At 34.9% G+C, this 20717-nt stretch overlaps 1 protein-coding gene across 1 annotated transcript in view; it reads left to right on the forward strand.

Moving 5' to 3' along the window:
• FMN2 (formin 2) overlaps positions 1-20717 on the forward strand; it is a 363009-nt gene that overhangs the window by 311853 nt on the left and 30439 nt on the right. Inside the window, 1 exon segment of the mRNA XM_055323458.1 lies at positions 20143-20292. Within this exon segment, the coding sequence (XP_055179433.1) occupies positions 20143-20292 (150 nt within the window).

Here is a 20717-nt window from a genome sequence, read left to right on the forward strand (position 1 = left end):
ATGTATTAGATGCCTTAGCTTCAATGTGAAGAATTATGTGTAAATACACCTAGAAAACAGGGATGATAAGCCTTTGATGAGAAGTAGGCTTGAAGTTTGCAGTGCAATGCAGTCCATACTTAGTCAGTGATTAATACAGGTAAGGACTGTGATAACTGCCACAAGAACTTTGAAGTTTAAGGTACATGCCTGTTTTCAAAACACCACTATGAGATTGTCAAATGCAAGAAATGTTTCCCCAAAACACTCTTGTTTCAGGGGTACCTGGAGTCTTGGTCTCGTCTAGGTCATGATCTCAGGGTCATGAGACCAAGCCCTGCAAGGGCCTCCCTCAGCGTGGAGTCTGCTTAGAATTCTCTCTCCCTCTTCCTCTGTCCCAGTGCTCTCTCTTGTATCTCAATCAATCGAATCTTTGAAAACAAAACAAAACAAATCACTCTTATTGCACAGTTTATCCAGACTCCTAAACTTCTGTTCTCCCTCTTTGCTGCTCTGCTTGCCCTAATTATTTTACCCACTCCCAATTTCATAGAGTAAATCCCCCAGGCCAGAACTCTTTCCTCTTTCTGTTATACAACTGTCTTTTTCTCTTCTTAGAAGTGTCTTTTCCCACCAGACAGTTCCTCTGGATCCTTCTGCTTGATTTCACCTTCTCCCTTACAGCCATTCATGCCCCTATTTCATTATTATCATGAAATAGCTGCTTAAAAACAAAGAAACAAAAAGTGGTCTCTTGCCTCTATATCTTTCTGTCACCATCCATCATCTCATTGTATCTGTATTTAGGTTCCTAACTAATATTTCTTCCTGCCTTCTTTTACAATTTCATGACCAGTCCTTTAGGAAAGTTGTCTATTTTACCATTCTGGCAAAATAACCAGATATTTTAGTTTATTGAGTATCTCCTTTCCTGCCCCTTTGGAGGAGGAGTTCTTTCTATTTCACACATTTCTACCCTTTAATTATCCCATCTTTATACAATTTATGGCCATTGTTGTTGTTTTTTGGACTTGTCAGTTGAATGAATAATTCATTTATTTTAAATTTTCCTGTTTTTAAACCATACATTTACAGCTATAACTGTTCCTTTAAGTTCTACTTTAACTATATCCTATTAGAAATAAAATATATTTTTGGAAATATATATAGAAATATAAAAATATATTTAGAAATAAAATATATGTCATTGCTGTTAAGTTATAAGTTGTTTGTCATTTCATCTTCAGGTGATGAGTTTTTTTGTGTACATTCATTGTGTTTGTTTCAAGTGTATGGGTTTCATTTGTTTTTGTTTTTTTTTTGCGGTCATTTTCCTATTGATTTTCAGTCAATTGCATTGCAGTCAAAATCGAGTCAGTATGATGCTCTTTAAAAATCCATTAAGACTTCCTTTTTAAACTAGTGTACATACTCATATTTAGTAAATACTCATATTTCCTTGTGCACAGTGTTGTGTGTGTGAATCTATAATTTATCAATTTTCTGATGCACACTTTTTTCACACTTTGTATCTCTGAAACTGAGAATACATCTTACAGTTGGCTGCATTTTATGATTGATGTGGGCCTGTCAACTTCTTCCAGAGGGCTTCGAATTTGTTTTCACCAGGCAGCTGAGGGTATTGTCAACCCCAAACCACTTTACATTAAATTCTTGGCTTTTGTCTGAGATTATTTGTTTTATGAGACCTGGTAGTGTGAGTTCACAAGAAAACTTGCATAATTTCTGTCTGGCTTATGATTCAGATTGTCAAAGAAGTTGTTTTTTGTTTGTTTGTTTGGTTTGGGTTTCATCTCTTTACCTAGTGCCTGAGTTGAGACAGTAAGTTTCCTTACTGTGCCTTTCTGCAGTGGGGCTTTTAGAAAGAAGCCTTTGGTATCTTGGTATGAGCCTTTGATAAGAGCTCTTTGGTGTCTTGATTCATGATGCATGGAAGTAGTAGAGAAGGAATCTTCTATAAAGATTCCTCATATTGGTTTATTTTTCTTTATTAATGGTACTTAAAATAATGTTAGTTTTTTTCAAATCCATAGTATATTAAATTAGTTAAATCTAACATTTTAAAAATAGAAATTGATTATAGTTATTAAATCTACATCATTAGTAATTTTTAGAAGACTCCATTATAATCTCCCATTATAATTGTGGCTTTTTCAGTTTTATCTTTTAATTCCATGTTTTTAAACTATTTATTTTGAAACTATGTGATTTTTATTATCTTGGTGGAATGTTTGGGGTTTTTTAAATCATCACACAATGTCCCTCTTTATTGCCACTGATGTTATTTGTCTTACATTTTATATTGCTTAATATTAGAATCTCTTTACCAGCTTTCTTTTAATAGTCCCTTGGTATAAATTTTTTCATCTTTATTTTTATTTTTCTGGGTGTATTTTGGTCTAGACATGTCTTTGTAAACATGTATCTGAGATTTTATTTAAATATCCATTCTGAATGACATTCTTCAATAGGTAATTTAAATGATTTTACATGTGTTATGATTGTTGATATATTTTGATTTATTACTACCAACTTAGTATATGCTTAAGTGTTTGGGGTTTTTTTTTCCTTTTCTTTTTTCCTTCCCTCTACTAGAAGGAAAAGTTTTCTTTATTCTACCTTTTGACCCTTTGCTGAATTAAAATTTGTTGATTTTATTTCTAGTATCTTGGTAGATACCTTGGTACCTTTAAAATATAGGCTTTCTAGCAGATAATGAAGTCTTTAATTTTATCTCTACTCCCAAACAATTCAAAGAATAGTTTGTTCTCCTACCTTAGTTTTAGTCACCAGTTTTTAGACACAAAAAAATGAACATTTAAGAATTTATTTTTAAATTTATTGAACAAATAACTGTATTTAATGACTCTTTTTACAACTGTTTCCACTCTTCTGGATTAAACTTCTCTTCTTTCTGAAGAACTTTCTTTAGTATTTCTTTCAGTGAAGGTCTTATTAGGACTTCGTCTCAGGAGTTATAAAGAAGTATATTTTTAAATTTCCAAAATGTAAGAGATTTTAAAAGTTGTCTCTTTTTTCTGCTTTTTAATTATATAAAGGTTACATAAAAGAACACTATCTGTATAAGATTAATTCTTTGAATGTTTTGAGACATGCTTTATGGCCCAGAAGAAGATCAATATGTACAAATATACCAGCTGAGTCTGAACACAATGTTTCAGAGTTAAGCATAATGTTCTCTATTTGCTTATTGTTTTAAACTAACTCAAAAATTGTTCAAATATGCAGTATCTTTACTGTTTTTTTTTTCCTGCTTCTGTCTGTCAATTACTGAGAATGGATAGTGAAGACATGGTAGATATGTCAGTTTCTTCTTACAGTTTGCCATGTTTGCTCTGTGTATTATTTTGCATGTTTTTGTTTTGTACATACAGATTTAAAGTTGCTTTTTATCATCCTGATAAATTAAATCTTGTTTTTAATGCTGCCTTTTTTTCTGTAATGTTTTTTGTCTAACATTAATATAAATATACCTCAACTTTTTTTCAGTTAATATTTATTTGTTATGGCACTGCCACAATTTACTTTCGGCCTTCCTATATCCTTATGGATTAAAAAAAAAAACAATTTACAGATTATTCCTAGTGCTCTAGTATGGTCATCCCAATTGTATGCTCAGTGAGACTGTGTGATTGAACTTTATACTTTAGCCAGGATTTTGTTATTACCTGGCCATGTGAACCCCTGCATTAGTAGAAGTGGCCATGGTGAAGCTGTGGGTGTCTGCTCAGACCCTGTGTCTCATAGTCCTCAGAATGTCTGCATATTTCCCTTTATCCAGTGTGCAGTCACCTGAGTGATGGCTGCCGATTCCTTTGGACAAGGACTGAGGGAATCACTACAGTTTATACTTACATGCTGTTTTTCAGGGTTCCTGAAAACAGGAACAACTTCTCCTCCTTTATTCTCCTGTTTCTCTATTCTTGCCTTTGTCTTTGTTGTAGATTTAAGCAATGCCCTATTTTTTCCCTTAGGGTACATGATCTGTTAACCATCTCCATCTTCCTTGCAGGTCAAGCTTCCGTATCTGCCCCTTACCTTGCCTTTTACTAAGGTAATCACAATCCCCAGGCTTCTGGCCATGGAGCCTCACCATTTGGCCCCTGTTAACCTCAGGGGTCTATCTCTCCATGGATCTGAATGAGTTCAAGCTATAACCCTCTCCTCCTGTCTCTCCAGACCTACAAAGAAGAGCACCTGGTGCTCCTGTTACTAGTGCCTTGTCCTTCCATAAAAAAAAAAAATCCTTTGCTCAGTTTTCTAGACCATGCAGTATATACAGGTATGCTTATTGCTCTCAATGTCTTTATTCCTTCTTCTGCCTTTTGCCTGGGGAACTCACCATTTTTGCTTTCCTCTGCATTGGCCATCACTTACTCTAGGCCTATAAGAGCCACTACCTGACTCCTGCCATGGCATGACTGCTAATTCTTACAGCTCCTTGGGTGTATAATCTCTTTTTTCTTTTCTCAAGTCTAGCACTTCCCTAGCTGGGTTATGCTGGGATTTTACCTTAATTATTATCCTAGCAGCTAAGAGAAGAGGCAAGGAAGCTTCTGAGGGCACCAATTTTTTTTTTTTTTTTTTTTTTTTTTTTTTTTTTTTTTTGCTTTTCGTAGTGTCTTCTAGCACAGGGAGGGACTAGGGAAGAGTGGGCTACCTCTTCAAACATTGAAGAGTTTTAAGGATCTCCATCCCTTGTTTCAGGATCCAATTTTTCCCAGCCAGGGCTCAACATTAGCTTAGCAGACTTACTTTTTTCTGAGCATTGAAGTATCTCTGGAGCTCCGCAACTCTAATTCTTCAATCTTCTTCTTGCTCAGCTGTGTCTATCATTTCCTTGCAGGAGATAGGTGCCTCTTTCCCAGCTACCCAGGAAGCCCTCTGGCAGTCCTTTTTTTTTTTTTTTAAAGATTTTATTTATTCATGAGAGACACAAAGAGAGAAAGAGAGGCAGAGACACAGGCAGAGGGAGAAGCAGGCTCCATGCAGGGAGCCCAATGAGGGACTTGATCCTGGGACTCCAGGATTACACCCTGGGTCAAAGGCAGGTGCTAAACCACTGAGCCACCCAGGGATCCCCTCTGGCAGTCTTTAATTGCTTATTAACACCCTAGCTCTCTCCTTATCCCTCTGCAGGTGTCTATCCAACTTAGCAGTAGTTAGCTAACTCTACTGTCTGTATGGCCTTGTTCTCCCCTTATAATCAATAGCTTGAATCATCACACCTGTGACGACATTCCCAGACCAGGACATTTTTTTCAGCTGAGGTGATATCTTTGCAGTTCATGGCCATCACTGTATTGGGATCTGTCTGTACCCCACATACCACTCAGGACAACGGTGTGGTGAGTGAGCCTATTCTAGAACCCCACCTCACTGCTTGTGTTCTCAGGACACTTACAGCCTTACTTATGTTATTTTAGGTTCTTCAAGAAACAAGTGCTAAAACTGGCTTTATTGGGAATACTAGGAAGGGGCCCAGAGAAAGCTGGGACAGCTATTAGGCCTAGATGCAGATCCAACCCCTTTGGAGGAGAGGGAAGGAAGGAAACATGGATCAGAAAAGTCTTAGGCTGCAGTGCTAGTTACAAGAAAGTTTTGGCAAAGCCAATAGGAAGTTCTTGAGCCAGAGTTGCCCTTTAGAGGAGTCTTTTGTCCACTGGGATTACACCTGAATCCGTATCTCTGCCATATCCACTCACTAGCTGGGAGGCACCACTGGACTTCTGTGCAAGTAAAATGATTGCCTTCAGAGCATGCATCTGAGAGACCTTGGTCATTTTTGTTTTCCACACTTGGAAACCTGGGAGATCTGAAAAATGTATACTCATGGCAGCCATAGAAACAATACATTTTATTTTTCTTACTTTTGATGATTACCTTTAAATTAACAAATATTAATTTATTTAATATTGTTCCTGCTTTCCAAAATAACATACAATCTTCAAATTGTTTAACTTTTCTTACCCTCATTCCACAAGTTGCTGATCAATTATTTTAGATATTGTGTGTGTGTGTGTGTGTGTGTGTGTCTATTTAATGTTATACCTTTGTATTCCATTTTGGGTTCTATAGTAAAAAATATATATGTATATATAATATATATTACTTATGTATTTATTTACTTTCAAGGTTTAACTGGTCAGTGCTGATAGTAATGGAAACAAAAGGAAAGCAATTGAGTTTTATCTATTGACCTGTATCCTTCAATCTTGCTATATTTGTTTATTAATTTTGTGAAGTTATTTTGTAAGTTCATTGGCATTTTGTACATAGACCTACTCATCTGCCAATAAAGATAGTTTTATGTCTTACTTTCCTATGTGTATACATTTTATTTCCTTTTTTCATCTTATTGTATTAGTTAGGACTTCCAGCATAATGTGAAATAGGAGTAATAGAGAGGATGCCCTTAATTTATTCCCAGTCCTAGGAAGGCATTCAGTCTTCTCATCTTAAGCATAATGTTAGCGGTAGTTTTTTGAGGATGTTCCTTATAAATTTGAGGAAGTTCTCTTTTCCTAGTTTGCCAAGATTTTTATTACGAATGCTGTTAGATATTTGTCACATGTTTTCTCTACATCAATTGATATGATTTTTTTTTTGGTTTGTTGATGTGATAGTCTACACAATTCAATTAGAATCTTGAACTCAACTTGCATAACTGGAATAAATCTCACTGGGTCATGGTGTATAATTATTTTATTCTTGTTGAACTCTATTTGATAATATTTATTGAGGATTTTTGCATCTGTGTTCAAGAGAGATACTGGCTTATAGTTTTTGTCTCTTGTTATGCCTGCAGCTTGTTTTGGTATTAAAGTAATGTTGGCTCATAGAATGAGTTAGGAATTGATTCTACATTTTGGAAGAGATTTCAGAGAATTGCTATCATTTTTTTCTTTAAAGATTTGATAGAATTCACCAGTGAAATCACCAAGTCCTGGTGGTTCCTTTTTAAGAAGGCTATTAAATATTGATTTAATTTCTTTCATAGATATATATGCCTTTAGATGATCTGTTTCTCCTTATGAGTGTTTTGGTAGTTTGTATCTTTCAAACTATTGATTCATTTTATCTAAGTTATCAAATTTGTAGAAGTAGCATTGTTCATAATATTCCTTTAAATGCCCATAGGATTGGTAGTGGTAACTTTTCTTTCATTATTTTTATAATACTAATTTGTACCTTTTCTTTTTTCCTTAGTCCAGCTAGAAGTTAATCAATTTCATTGATCTTTAAAAGAGAAAAAAGGGTAGGGAATAACATCTTTTGGATTTATTTTCTGTATTCCTACTTTCAATTTCATTGATTTATGCTCTAATATTTCTTATTTCTTTTCTTTTGCTTGCTTTAGGCTTAAATTACACTTTCAACTCTAGTTTTCTAAGGTGGAATCTTGTGTTTTTGAGCTTAAAACTTTCTTCTTTTCTAATATGAACGTGGGAGGCTATACATTTTCATCTAAATTCTATTTTAATTGCCTCTCCGAAATTTTTATATGCTGTATTTTCAGTTCAAAACCTTTTCTAATTTCCCTTGAAATGACCTCTTTATAAATTATTTAGAAATAATCTGAAGATTTCCCTATTATTCTCTTGTTGACTTCTAATTTAATTCCAGTGTGGTCAGAGGACAACGTATGATTTCCATCCCTGTTCCTCTTTTTTTTTTTACCCCAAATAATTATGAAACAACATAAGACCTTTATATAAATTAAAACTGATATCATTATTCAGTATCCTAAGGACAGGAGGCCAATGCCAGTGTGGTATGACCACCCTTACTCATTCCTCCATATTCATCTATGCAGTTTTATCTCCCTTCTCTCAGAAGAAACTTTGCAGGAGCTCCTGCCAAGAGAATTTCTCTCACATTCATGGTATTGATGTTAATTTCTTAGCTTTGACAAATGTATTGTGATTATATAGGAAATTAATACTGGAAGAGGCTGGTTGAAGCTATATGTGGACTCTGTATATTTTCAACTTTTCTACAAATCTAAAATCAATCCAAAGTAAGGTGATGACATAGGTAATCCAAAGCTTCCGTAATTGAGATTCATGAAGGGAAAATGGAAATAATGTATTTTATTACATTTGCATAGGTCACTGTAAGGAGTAAAAAAGATGCTCTGTTAATAACTTCTTATTTTTGAATTCAAGTAAGCAAGATAGTAATGGTCCCATTTTAAGGACATGAGGATGAAAATTGCTAAAAGTCATAGGTTTTTCTTGGGGAACCCTGAGAGAAGAAATATGGAAGGGTAGCCTATGAAGCCAGATTTCCAAATGTGTGAGGACACAGAAGCATTAAGTCATATAGCAATAATACATAAATTATGGTGTCTCTCAATGAGTCTACATAACTATGAGGAGTATTTTTTAATGGAAAAATCTATATTTGCTTTCAGGATCAGAAAATCTTATGATAATAAGAGAGTTATTAAATGCTGGAAATAGGAAAAAATGGAGTTGATACTTTCCTAAAGGAAATGGTTGTAGATAGGATAAAAGCCATGTAGGTAAAGAACTTAGACTTGATTGAGAGGTGCCAAAAGTCCGCCTGCCTTTAGAAATAAAAATGCAATGATATATATAGAAAAAAAATTAGAGTGATGATTTTACTAATTATGTAGATTAGCAAAGTGAGGTTGTCATGGAAGAGAATTCAGGACATCGTAAAGAATAGAAATAATTTAGTAACAAATTTAGAGTATATATGTGTATAAGCTGCAGGAGATGGAAAAAGAACTGCCTTCACATTGTTGACCATAGTTACTGTCCGGTTCCTAGTTTTAGAGACTTCTAGTTGCTTGGTGTTGGGCATCTCTGTGACTTACATTGTCCTCTTAGGGCCAATCAGTGCCTGAAAATGTGTCATATACATTTTTAAGCTTCTCTTCCATGTTTTATATAAAGTGATACTTGTTCTTGTGTTGAACTACCTTTTTTCTAAGAGCAGTTGGCTGCTTTGAGAACACAATTACCCTGAAGGTGGAAATACCATAGTTCTTCATTTTAAGAGAAAAGAAATACCAGTTTGTCTTCTTACCATTCTGAATTCCTCTGACTTTCCATTGCCTGAAGCAAAATCATTGGCATGAGAGTATTCTGTGTGCTTTTTAGAAGGGATGGAAGACCCCTCAAAGGCCTTTTAATGATGAACGAAGGGGATTTATTCTTCCTTATTGGGGTAATAAAATTTGTTACACTTCATGTAAGTTCCTATGGGGGTGGAGGAAGGACGTGGAAGTGAGGAGGATGATTTGGATTCCAAAAACTGCAATTACTTGTGAAAGGTTTTAACTGAAAATAGATCTTTCTCTTGAGATTTTAGTTTGTTCTGGAGAATAATGTTACAAAATCCAACATTGCACAATAAAAAGGCAAAAGCAAGAGAAGATTTATGATGATGATCCTTGGCAGTTCATTTAAACTGGTATGCTCTCTTGGCCTCATTTTTAATACTGAGATGCTTTATGTTCTTGGGTCTGCCTATATGAACTAAATTAAGTCATAAATGTGCAACTCTTATTCTGTGTATAAACTGTCATTTAGCATGTGACCTTTTTGCTATACTCCAAATGGACAATGGCATTGAGAGAAGGAAGGGATAGTCACAGAGGCAACGAAAAGGAAAGCCCCCACCCCCACCCCAGGCCCACTCAAATGGGGCCAGGACTAAATTGCTGACTCACTGAAAGGCCACTCTGATCATAGAATGTGCATAAGAAATGACCTCATCAGACCCCTTCACTTCCACCCACCAGTACAAACATAGCGGTGTCTCAAAATAGCCTGAACTGCCACGTTGGCAGTTGAGCCAGGGAGGGAGGACTTTGGTCCTAAAGCTTGTTGGCATTAGCATTAGAGAGAGGGGAAATTAATAAATGACCTGTTCCTGTCTGCACAAAGCTTGGAGAAGCAACAGAACATAAGAACAACTCAGATGTAAATTGTGGTATTAGCTTTACTGATAACTCCAGCTATATTTGTAGTAGGAAGAAGGGGAAGTTGGATTAAATGGATTTATTACTTTCAGCAGGCCTCTTTGCTTAGCTGGGGACTGTGCTATGTCTGTTAACGAGGTGCCAGGAAAATTGGTGCCTGTGTGGATGCCTGTGTTTGTGCATGTGCACACACACATAAATGAAATATATGTCATGGAATATGAGCCAGTCACATGAAATAGACTCAAGAATGGTACCTGGGTGGCTCAGTGGTTGAGCGTTTGTCTTCAGCTTAGGTCATGGTCCCAGGGTCCTGAGATCGAGTTCCACATCAGGCGCCTGAGAGGGGAGCCTGCTTTTCCCTCTACCTATGTCTCTGCCTCTCTTGTGTATCTCTCATGAATAAATAAATAAAATCTTTAGAAAAAAGAAATAGACCAAAGAATAAAGGATGAAATCCCTTACTGTTCATCTCTTACATGGTGCCAGGGTAAAAGGATGTTTTTCTCTCTACATAAATGAAGTGAGAGGAATTCTTTCAACAGAAGTTACTGCGAACTTTTTCCTAAACAGAATGAGATAAACTGCACAGATGAGTAGGGAAGAATGGGTAATGTGGTCACCCCACTGGGCACTGGCCTATTGTCTTGGGAAACTGACACAATGATATTAGTTTTAATTTGTAAATTAGCCCTGTATTGTCTCATAATTATGTGAGGTATCAGAAAGAAAGAAATCATTCTCCTTAACTTATCTGTACAAGCAACAGGCACCAAATTTTTTTATACTCTGTGAACATACCAAAAAGTCTGAAGAAGTGGTGGCTAGTGATAATAGAACCATCACTTACAGATCTTACTATACTCCTGGCAACTCCGTGAAGCATATTGCCTGCTTGATCTCATTAATCCTTATAAGGATCTGCATAGGCAGGAAGCACTGTCATATTCACATTACAAATGAGGGGGCAGCTTACAGGAGAGTTCATTAAGTCAGCCAAGGTCCACTTTGGGTAGAGCCAGAACTAAATCTTGGTTCTTCTGATTCAAAACCCTTGTTTTTTGATGTCAAGCTATACAAGGTCTAACATTTTTTTCTACTACTAAGTTTCTAAAGATCAGAGTTTTTTTCCCCAGAACTATCTATGCCAGTCATTCAGTGGAGAATCATTCTCTAGCAAATATTTGCTGAACAACTTCTATGTGCCAGGTATTGTTCAGATGCTAGGGATAAGGCAGTGAACATAAGAGATAAACATCCCTCATAGAGGATGAATTCTGGAGGAGGACAACCAACAGTGAACAAGTAGACAAATTATCCCCTATTTCTGATGGCAGTGAGTGCCTTACAGAAAAATAAAGCAGGGATATTAGATAAGTTCAGTGTTGCAATTTTTCTTTGGCTTTTCATGTAGGATCTCACACGAGGAGGTGAGTTTTAAGCAAAGATCTCAGAGGTGAGAGGCAGCCATGTGGAGTTTGGGTGAAGAGCATTGCAAGCAGATGCAAAAATGCAAAATTGGAATGTCATGGCCTGTGAGTCTAGATGAATGGGAGCAAGAAGCCAGTGGGTAAAGATCATTTGGTATTACTATGTTAACTGGAGTGGAAAGTGTCTTTGACATCGATAAAGATACTGATGACTCTGATGACTGAAAATCAACCTTTTCTTTTCTTTTTTAGATTTTTAGAGAGAGAGAGAGAGAATGAACAGAGTTAAGTGCCACCAAAATTTTTAGGCTTAAAGGCAAGGTTTTATATAGTGCTTGACTGGGGATAAGCCCTGCTCATAGATGGGAAATAACTGATAGCAAGAACAGACAATGTATTATTTTTAAATATTTTGTTTGCAAAGAACATGCTTCTCCATATAGATCATAACCTGTGGCTAGAAAATGCTATTTTAGGATAATTACTAGCACCTCTTTTGTAATAAAAACCAAGTTTTGAGTCACTCTTTATGCACACAGTTCCCAGACAGAGAACTGCTTTAAAAACAGATGAGGAGTTTAAAAGAATATAATTCTCATTTTGTGGTATGGCCCCTTTTCAAATAAGGAAATCAAAGTGGTCTGTTTTGATTATCTGTGGAACATAACTCATAGTCAAAAATGCTACCCACTAGAGGTCTTTCAAGCAATGTTCTAACCTTTTAAAAATATTTCTAGAATGCCATTTTGAAAGGTGCTTATAATAGCCATTCTTTGTATTAGCCTTTTGTATATGTATTTGTAATTCAAAAAAATTCTTCATTACGGAAAAGTGAAGACATGTTCTAAGTTAAAGAATGTACAGTGATCCACCATGTAGCCATCACCCAACTGCAACAATTACCAATGTGGTTTCATATATACCCCTACCAACTTGGCCCTCCCATGGTATTTCTGAAGCAAATCCTCAACAGATCTAATTTCATCCATGTCTATTTTAGTATGTATCTCTGAAAGATAACTTTTAAAGAACATAACCACTGGGATACCTGGGTGCTCAGTGGTTGAGCATCTGTCTTTGGCTTAGGTCGTGAACCCGGGGTCCTGGGATCAAGTCCCACATCGGGCTCCCCGCAGGGAGCCTGCTTCTCCTTCTGCCATGTCTTTACCTCTCTGTGTGTGTCTCTTATGAATAAATAAATAAAAATCTTTTAAAAAAGAGATAACCTAACCACTTTTAACCCCTAAAAATAATAAGAACCCCTAATGTTACAAAACACCCAGTCTCTTTCAAAAATCTAATCAGTTTGTATATATTATAAATGTTTTTAATTTGTTACAGTTTGTTTGAAACAGGATATAAAGAAATTCCAATCTTTATAGTTAGATTATATCTTTTAAGTCTTTATAATAGTTTCCTCTTCAATACTTCTTTTCCCCTTGAAATTTATTTATTGAGGAAACTAGATCATTTTTTCTTGGCTTGGTTCTAGCTTTTGTAACAAAATACCATATATTGGGTGGCTTAAATAATAAGCATTTATTTCTCACAGGTCTGGAGGTTGGAATGTCCAAGATCAAGGTGCCAGCAGATTTAGTGTCCTGTGAGGGTCCTCTTCCTGCTTGCAGACCAGCTGTCTTCTTGTTTCTTCACATGGCAGAGACTGACATTCAGGGAATAGCTCTGCTTTCTTCTTCTCATAAGAATACTAATCTCATCATTGGGGGGCTATATGCTCAATACCTCATATAAACCTAATTATCTCCAAAAGGTCCTATCTCCAAATACCATCACACTGAGGATTAGGTTGTCAGCATGTGAAAATTTTGGATACAAACATTCAGTCCATAGCAGTCGTATGGTGTTTCTCTAAGGTCTGGATTTTCCTGATCTTATCCTATTAATGCAGGTAAACATGATCCTCTGTCCTATATTTCTTGAAGATTAGTAAACAGCTCTAGATGCTTAGTCAGTTTCCGATTTGAATATTTTGACAATTATTTTGTAAATTGTGGTATGTTACCAAGTGGAAGTATATCATTTTGGTTGTCTTTTTTTTTTTGTGATATTACTAGCCTTTGACAATCAATGTATAGATGAATTAATTTATAAGGAATTGTAAAATGGTGACAATTTTGTCATTTTTCTCAGTTATAGAAGAAAAAACATTCTCTCATTTGGCATAGAGCTATTCAGTGATTTGATTCATATGGGAAATGAATGTTCTTTTTTCCTTAGTTTTCCAGTTTTCAGAATAATGAGGTGGTTATCTAGCATCTTCCAACATTAGGTAAATATATTTTTTAAAGTTTTAAGCATTATGATGAGTTCATTGAATGAAATATATTTTTAGAGATTTCAGTTCTTTACACTTATTATTCTTACTAATACAAAATATCCCATCTTTAAGTTCACTTCTGAGTTATTTTTGATAGGACCTTCCTTACTATCTTCTTTGATAGGACATTCCAGATTCATTTTGTACCTTTTTTCCCCCGTCCTGGATTGAGCTATTTCTTGAAGCAGCACTGGGTTCATTATTTAGAATGGTCTTTGGAGATCACAAACCTGGGTTGTAGTTTTATTGGTATTGTAATTAGTACTGTAACTAGACGTGTTAGTAAACAGAGCTAGAATTAAAGTACATTGTTAGTTCATACCAGCACTTCCAGTTCAAATTCAGGACAGAGTTCTTAACTGTAAGATTCGACATCCTGCATCCTTTCCCATGTTGAGAAACCTGAGCTGCCCATCCTTACATCAGAGTCTCTTCTGTCGTCTTGACTTCCTGAATCTCATTTTCAAGTAGATTCTTCAATAATTGGGTGTTAGAACAATATTTCTTCAATTTGTTCATACTAAAAACGGTCCTCTGCCCTTTACACTCAAAAGTTAAGTTTGGTTGATATAAAACATTTGGTTCACTCTTTCTTTAGTATCTTAAATATATTATTCCACTGTCTTCTGACATTGGATATATTCTAAATATATGATGATAGTAAGGGTTTTTTTGTTTTGTTTTGTTTTGTTTTATTTTGTAAGGAACTTGGGTTTTTTGCATGATGACCAAAGCAGGTTTTTTTCTAATTTTTTAAAATACAGTAGTTTTACTAGAATATGTTTCAGGGTTGATTATTAACATGCCCTTTTAACATGTAGTTTTAAATATTTTTATTTCCTTCAAAATAATTTTCTTGAATTCTATTTTTAAATATGCGTTCTATTCCATTGCTTTGGTTATCTTTTGTAGGGCCTTCTAGAATACATCTGTGGGAATGTCTTGGCTTCTATATTTGTAACTTTCTCTTTTCTTTCTTCATTTCTCTTTGATTTAAAGTTTTTTGTTTCATTTTATCTTCTATTTCTACTATAAATGATGCCCTTTTTATTAATTAACTCTTTGGTTTCTAGTTTAGTGTTCATATGTGAAATATTTTATTTTATTTATTTTTTATTTTTTATGTGAAATATTTTAAATTCCATGGTTCTTTCCTAAATTCTATCACCTCATTTCTGAGTTTTTCTACTTTAAATTGTGTTTTTTTATAGCCTCTATTATTTTATTAATTTCTTTTAGCTTGTCTTTAAATTATTAGCCAACAGTTTTCATCTGTTTATAGGTCTGTTTCTGGCAGGTTCTCAACTGGTCTATAGAGCCATTATTTTATCCCTGGTTTCTTTTTTCTCTTAATAACTATTAAACATAGGACTTAATCACAATCTCCTTTCAGTTTCTTCTTTTTACTCTCCTTCTCTCTTTTTTTGTTTTTTTTTTTATTTCTTTCATTCTTTCTTTGTTCATCAAGGCATAATGTATATAATAAAACAAGTTCAATGAGTAGCTACCATTCAAACATGATTCAGAACAGCTCTGTTGCCTCAATCTGTTTACTCAACACCCCTCTGAAGAGACAATCATTATTTTGACTTCTATCAACATAGATAAATTTTGTATATACTCGAACTTCATATAAATGGAATCATATGCATAATTTTGAGAATGATATTAACTATAGGCTTTTCACAGATGTCATTTATCTAATTGTGTACTATCCCTATCTTATGAAGAATTTATCCTTTTTATAATAATGAATTAATGTTGAATTTTTCCAATTTTTGTTCTCCATTTATTGAAATAATGTGACTTTTCTTCTTTGCTCATGTGACAGGTTACATTGATGGCTTTTCAGATGTTAAAACAATTTTGTATTGGGATAAACTCCAGTTGTACATGACATAGTATGCAGTTTTGAAATTGCTCCATTCAATTTGTTAATATTTTATGAATGATTTTCTACCTATGTTCACAAGGGATATTGGTCTATAAACCTTCCCTTTTTCCTTTCATTTGTTTTCAGTTTTTGATATCAACATCAGAGTAACTATGGCCTCATAAAATAAATTGAGAATGTGCTCTCTGTTTTCTGAAAGAGTCAGTGTTAAAGTGGCATTATGTCTTTATTAAATGTTTGTAAATGTACCTGTGAAACAATTTGGACTATAAGTATTTGGGAAGGGGTATTTTTTATTAACAAGTTTATAAAAAATAATTTATTATTTATTTAAATAACTATTAAAGTTTATTAAAGTTATTGGTAAAGGGTTATCAATTTTATTAAACTTTTCAGTAAGCCAGCTTATGATCTTGCTAATTTTCTGTAAGGTTTGTTTTCCATTTCTTTGTTTTGTGCTCTTTGTATTATTTCCATTCTTCTGCTTAGTCAAGTTCAATTTGTTCCTTTTTAGTTTCTTGAGTTAGATGCCCACATTATTCATTTTATACCTCTATTTTTCTAATTATAAGTATTTTAAAGTTATAAATTTTTAAGTATTGTTTTATCTGCTCATACATATTTTGATATTTTATGTTTTCAATTTTAGTTCATTTGTAGCTTTACTGCTCTAAGCTTTCCCTTTTGTTACTTGTGCACAATGGTAAAAAAGAAAAAAAAATGACCTCATACTGCCTGCAAATTTTGCCCTCTAATATATCTGCATTTTCAATTTCCTTTGTCCTTTTGCTATCCTGCACAATTTGAATCTACTTCCAGCATTTTCTATCAATGCAGAGTTTTGCCATAAGAGGGAGTTTCTCTTGGTTGGTACTTAGACTTGATATATTCCAGACTGTTGCCAGCCCTTTCAGAACTTACTGTAGATCTTTTCTCCTCTTCCATGCATTAAAGTGTATAAAACCCCTTCCCATTTCAGCTACAGTTCTCAGGTGTCCCTTAAACAATTTTCAGGAGTGCCTGTTTGTGATTCAGGAATTCTTCTGCTTTTAGGGACGTCCCCCGTCACTTTCCTCTGCCTCTTTCTATACAGACAATGTTACTAGTTGGGTTTTGTGTTATCAATGGTTTGTCTCCCCTGTTTGCATTTTGAGGTGTGTGGTGATATTGAACACAGTGTCTTTGCAGATATTTTTCTATTAGCTTTGATTTTTAATATTTCAGGTGCTCTTTCTGTTTTTATGTGGGGATTCAGAGAAATTTCAAAACAATTCTGCTGGAACTATCTTTTCAGAGCTCTATGGCGAGCTCAGTTGTATTACAGAGCAGTATATTTATACTGTTTTGTGTTTGTGGTGAAAGAAGCATAGTACTGATCTCTTCTAGAAAGAGCTTTTTAAGAATCCTGATTATAGGGTTCTTGATTGTTTGGTGACCTCTGGAGTTGTCTCTTACTATGATTGCTCCATTTTCTTTGTGTTCTTTACTGGCTCCTAGTGTGTCATGGTCATTTCAAGAAAGTCTCACAGAACAGCCAGTAGTGAGGAAGGCTCCAAATAAAATGCCTGCCCTCTTTTGTGTTCTTATGTTGCTGTGTGGTAGATGGGACCCTCCTGGATTCAGATTTAGAAAAAAAGGATAATTCAGAGAGAATGGAACCTATCCTTTCTACCCATTATCCAAGTGGGTATCTTTCATGTCATATAAGTTTGAATTAGCTGAATTGCCACCTAATACTGCACAGGATTATGTAACCAAAAATGCCTCTAGTATGCAAATTGCCTTGATAACTTGTAGAAATTATTGCCTATAATTTATTTGGTTATTTTTGAAAAGTGCTTCTGCTTTATTCTAGGGAGTGGGGTGGTTGAACACAGTTGAGATAGCATTTGGGATCCTCAGATAATGCTTTACTCTTCGTGTCATACTTAGTTGATAAGTTCTTTCACTGTGCCCACTTCCCAAAAAATGGCTACATATATATTGTCGTCACTGACAATCATACTCAGCAGTTACATGCATTGACTTCAATTCAGTTGTAGGATACTAATATGTCTCACAAATTCATTAAGTTTTGCACAAAGAGCACTCAGTGAAAAATGCTTGATTTTATAAAGTTAATACGTATATTGCTATTTTAGTTTATAATACACAAGTACTTTTCATTTAATCTTTATGATAACCTTGAAAAGCAAACATATTATTCACTTTAGAGAAGAAACTGAAAAACTCAAAAGTTGCTGTCTTAAAGCTATGTAGGCAATATATGACAAAGCCAAGGGTAAATTATTCAATAATTAGAATAATTACTACCATTATCAGAAACCTCTATGCATGCCAGTAATTCAAAAATATCTCTAGGGAACATGATCACATGAGTACTTTTTAATAAATCAACTTCAATTGAATTAGTTACAGTATAGAGATAATTTTTAGTAAATATATATTTGTATTTCTTAATATACAATATAGAATATGCAGTATATGTAATAGGAAATAATATGCAGTACAAAATAAATTTGTCTCGTGTTAGAACAATTTGGAAATTAGTTTTTCGGAATTCAATTGTTTATTATAGTCACTACTTTATAGATGAAAAAGCTGAGTCAGAATGATGTGAAATGGTTTGTCCATGTAGCTAGTCAGAGTCAAGTTTCAATACCCTGTGTCTTCTCATTCTAAATCCTATATTCCCTCCTTTATACCCTGCTGCCTCATAATAGAACTTTCAAAATGGTTTAAGTGGCTGAACAGATGAACCAACTCTTGCAATTTAGACATGTCTGCTCAAACAAATTGGCTTGGTCTGTAATAATCAATTTATGAAGTATAAATACCAAGAAATAATGGGAAAGAATAAAGGATTTGAGACCTAATTTCTGCCATTCAGGTCATAAATAGTCTTTAGGCACATAAGGAGAATGACCTGTTTTCTTAGGATGGAAGTATGTGTATACTTTATCAGTTTTAGTAAAATATGACCCAGATATGTCTTAGACTATTCATGCTCCCTGCCATCTACTCTCCTGGCAGTCCTCACCCCATCAACACATTCTGCGGACACATTCTGATGTCATTACGACAGCTCAGGGCAGCCAGATTCTCACATACCATATCCACTTCACAGCCTGACTCTCAGGACTGACTGACTTTACTGCGTCAATTTTCCTGCTAGGCTAACTAGGGAGAAATACGTAATTCCCAGGAGCTACACATTTGATCAAATATGTGATGCCATCTCTCCCTAGAATCTAAAAACTGGTGTCCTGGGGAATCTTGATGTTCAGAGACTACCATGAGGCAAGCTTATAAACAGAACAGACTAGCCCATTGGTCATAGTCAGGGTGGCTGTGAATTCTTGATTTTGTGTGTGATGCTCAGTCTCCTTTACCTTCTGAGCAGATTCACCCTACACGTCTCATTTTATTAATGCTCATCTCAATTAGACATTTTTCATATATTTTTCAGGATAAGGATTTGAAATCAGCTATATGACAAATTGAATATACACACAAATGTGTGTTAATGTATGTATGTATATACACATATTTTTAATCAAGCAATGCAATATGGCAAAATCAAATTGCCTTAGAAATTTTTACTTCATGGTAAATCAGACTTGAGCTTTGTGTGACAGCAAAAGTGCTGGCCCTCTGCCAGGGTAGGAAAAAAGGGAAGGAGGCACAAAGACTATTGGACTGTCATTCCTTTTTTGGAATGACAGCAACTCTGGCCATACACTGACCAGCTGCCCAGGTGTCCTCACTATGACATTACCAGTTTTATTGGCCTAAGTCCTTTCCAGGCCATTTTTTATGGGAATGGAAGACTTTTTGTTGAGTCATAAAGCTACCATTTACCAATTGTATGTTCTTTGTGAAGTAGGCCTTTTGAAACTCTTTGGAGCTTCATGTAGTTGTAGTATGAAGCAGCACCTTTTAAAGACTGGCACTATCTGTCTATTGTCACAGTGCTGGCTGCCATATTGGTATATTGGTATCCACTCAATGATATTTCCATGATCTGATGAGAGACTTCTTTACCATTTCTTGGGACTCGCTTTTTTTTTTCTTCAGCAATGTAAGAAGCCGGAGTACATGTAAGCAATGTAAAATATATGTAGAATACATATTAGTTTGGGGACAAGTGGCTGATATTTTACTTCTTTAAAGTGTAGAAAAAAAGTATAGACCCATTACTTACAAATGTCCCAAGTTGACTACAAGTTTATTTCTGAAATATGTCAGGCACTTAGTGATTCACTTTGAAAATGGAATTGAATCAAGGATAGTTATCAGTATGTGAATGATTCTTATCAGCTGCTAATATCTGTATCCAAAACTCTAACATGAAACCGTAAGAGACTACTGTTCATGCTTGAAGAGTTTGAGTCTTCTTAGTAACAATAACTGCATGAATGAAATCAGCATTTGGATGAAGAAAGAATATCCCATATTGGAAAGTAATCATAGCTTTTATGCTTGTGTGTGTGTGCTTTGACAGCTTTTTGGAGACTACAGCCTATTTCTTCATGAAACCAAAAATTGGAGAGAAGGAGGTGTCCCCAAATGTTTTCTTCAGTATCTGGCATGAATTCAGCTCTGACTTTAAAGACTTTTGGAAGAAAGAGAACAAACTCATTCTACAAGAAAGGTAGGTTTATTTTCATTTCACAGTGGCATTTTAAAACTGGTATTTTATTAAGTGTGACACCACTGGGGTTGCCAACTTTTATAGCCTGAATGAAAAATTAGATAGCCCTCAACCTGGGATATCAAGTCAAACAGGTTGCTAAGAACTGGCAAAATTTGGAGTTTGAATAAGAAAGGTTGGTGTAGAAGCTATGATGCTACAGAGAATAACTGGGGAGATGGTTTGCCAGGACCACCGTCTGGTAAAACAACTTCTGTGATGAGGAAACCACACAAAAGTAGACCATGTAAGTGGAGTGGAACAACCCTGCTGAGATGATAAACCTACTCACCTCAAAAGATCAGTAGCAGAGACTGTATGAAGGTAAGATGAATCATTTTTTGTTTTAATTTGTTTTTGCTCAATTCAAGATATTGTCCAAATTT

The sequence above is a fragment of the Nyctereutes procyonoides genome, unplaced genomic scaffold (genome assembly GCF_905146905.1).
Source record: "Nyctereutes procyonoides isolate TBG_1078 unplaced genomic scaffold, NYPRO_anot_genome, whole genome shotgun sequence".
Lineage (NCBI taxonomy): Eukaryota > Metazoa > Chordata > Mammalia > Carnivora > Canidae > Nyctereutes > Nyctereutes procyonoides.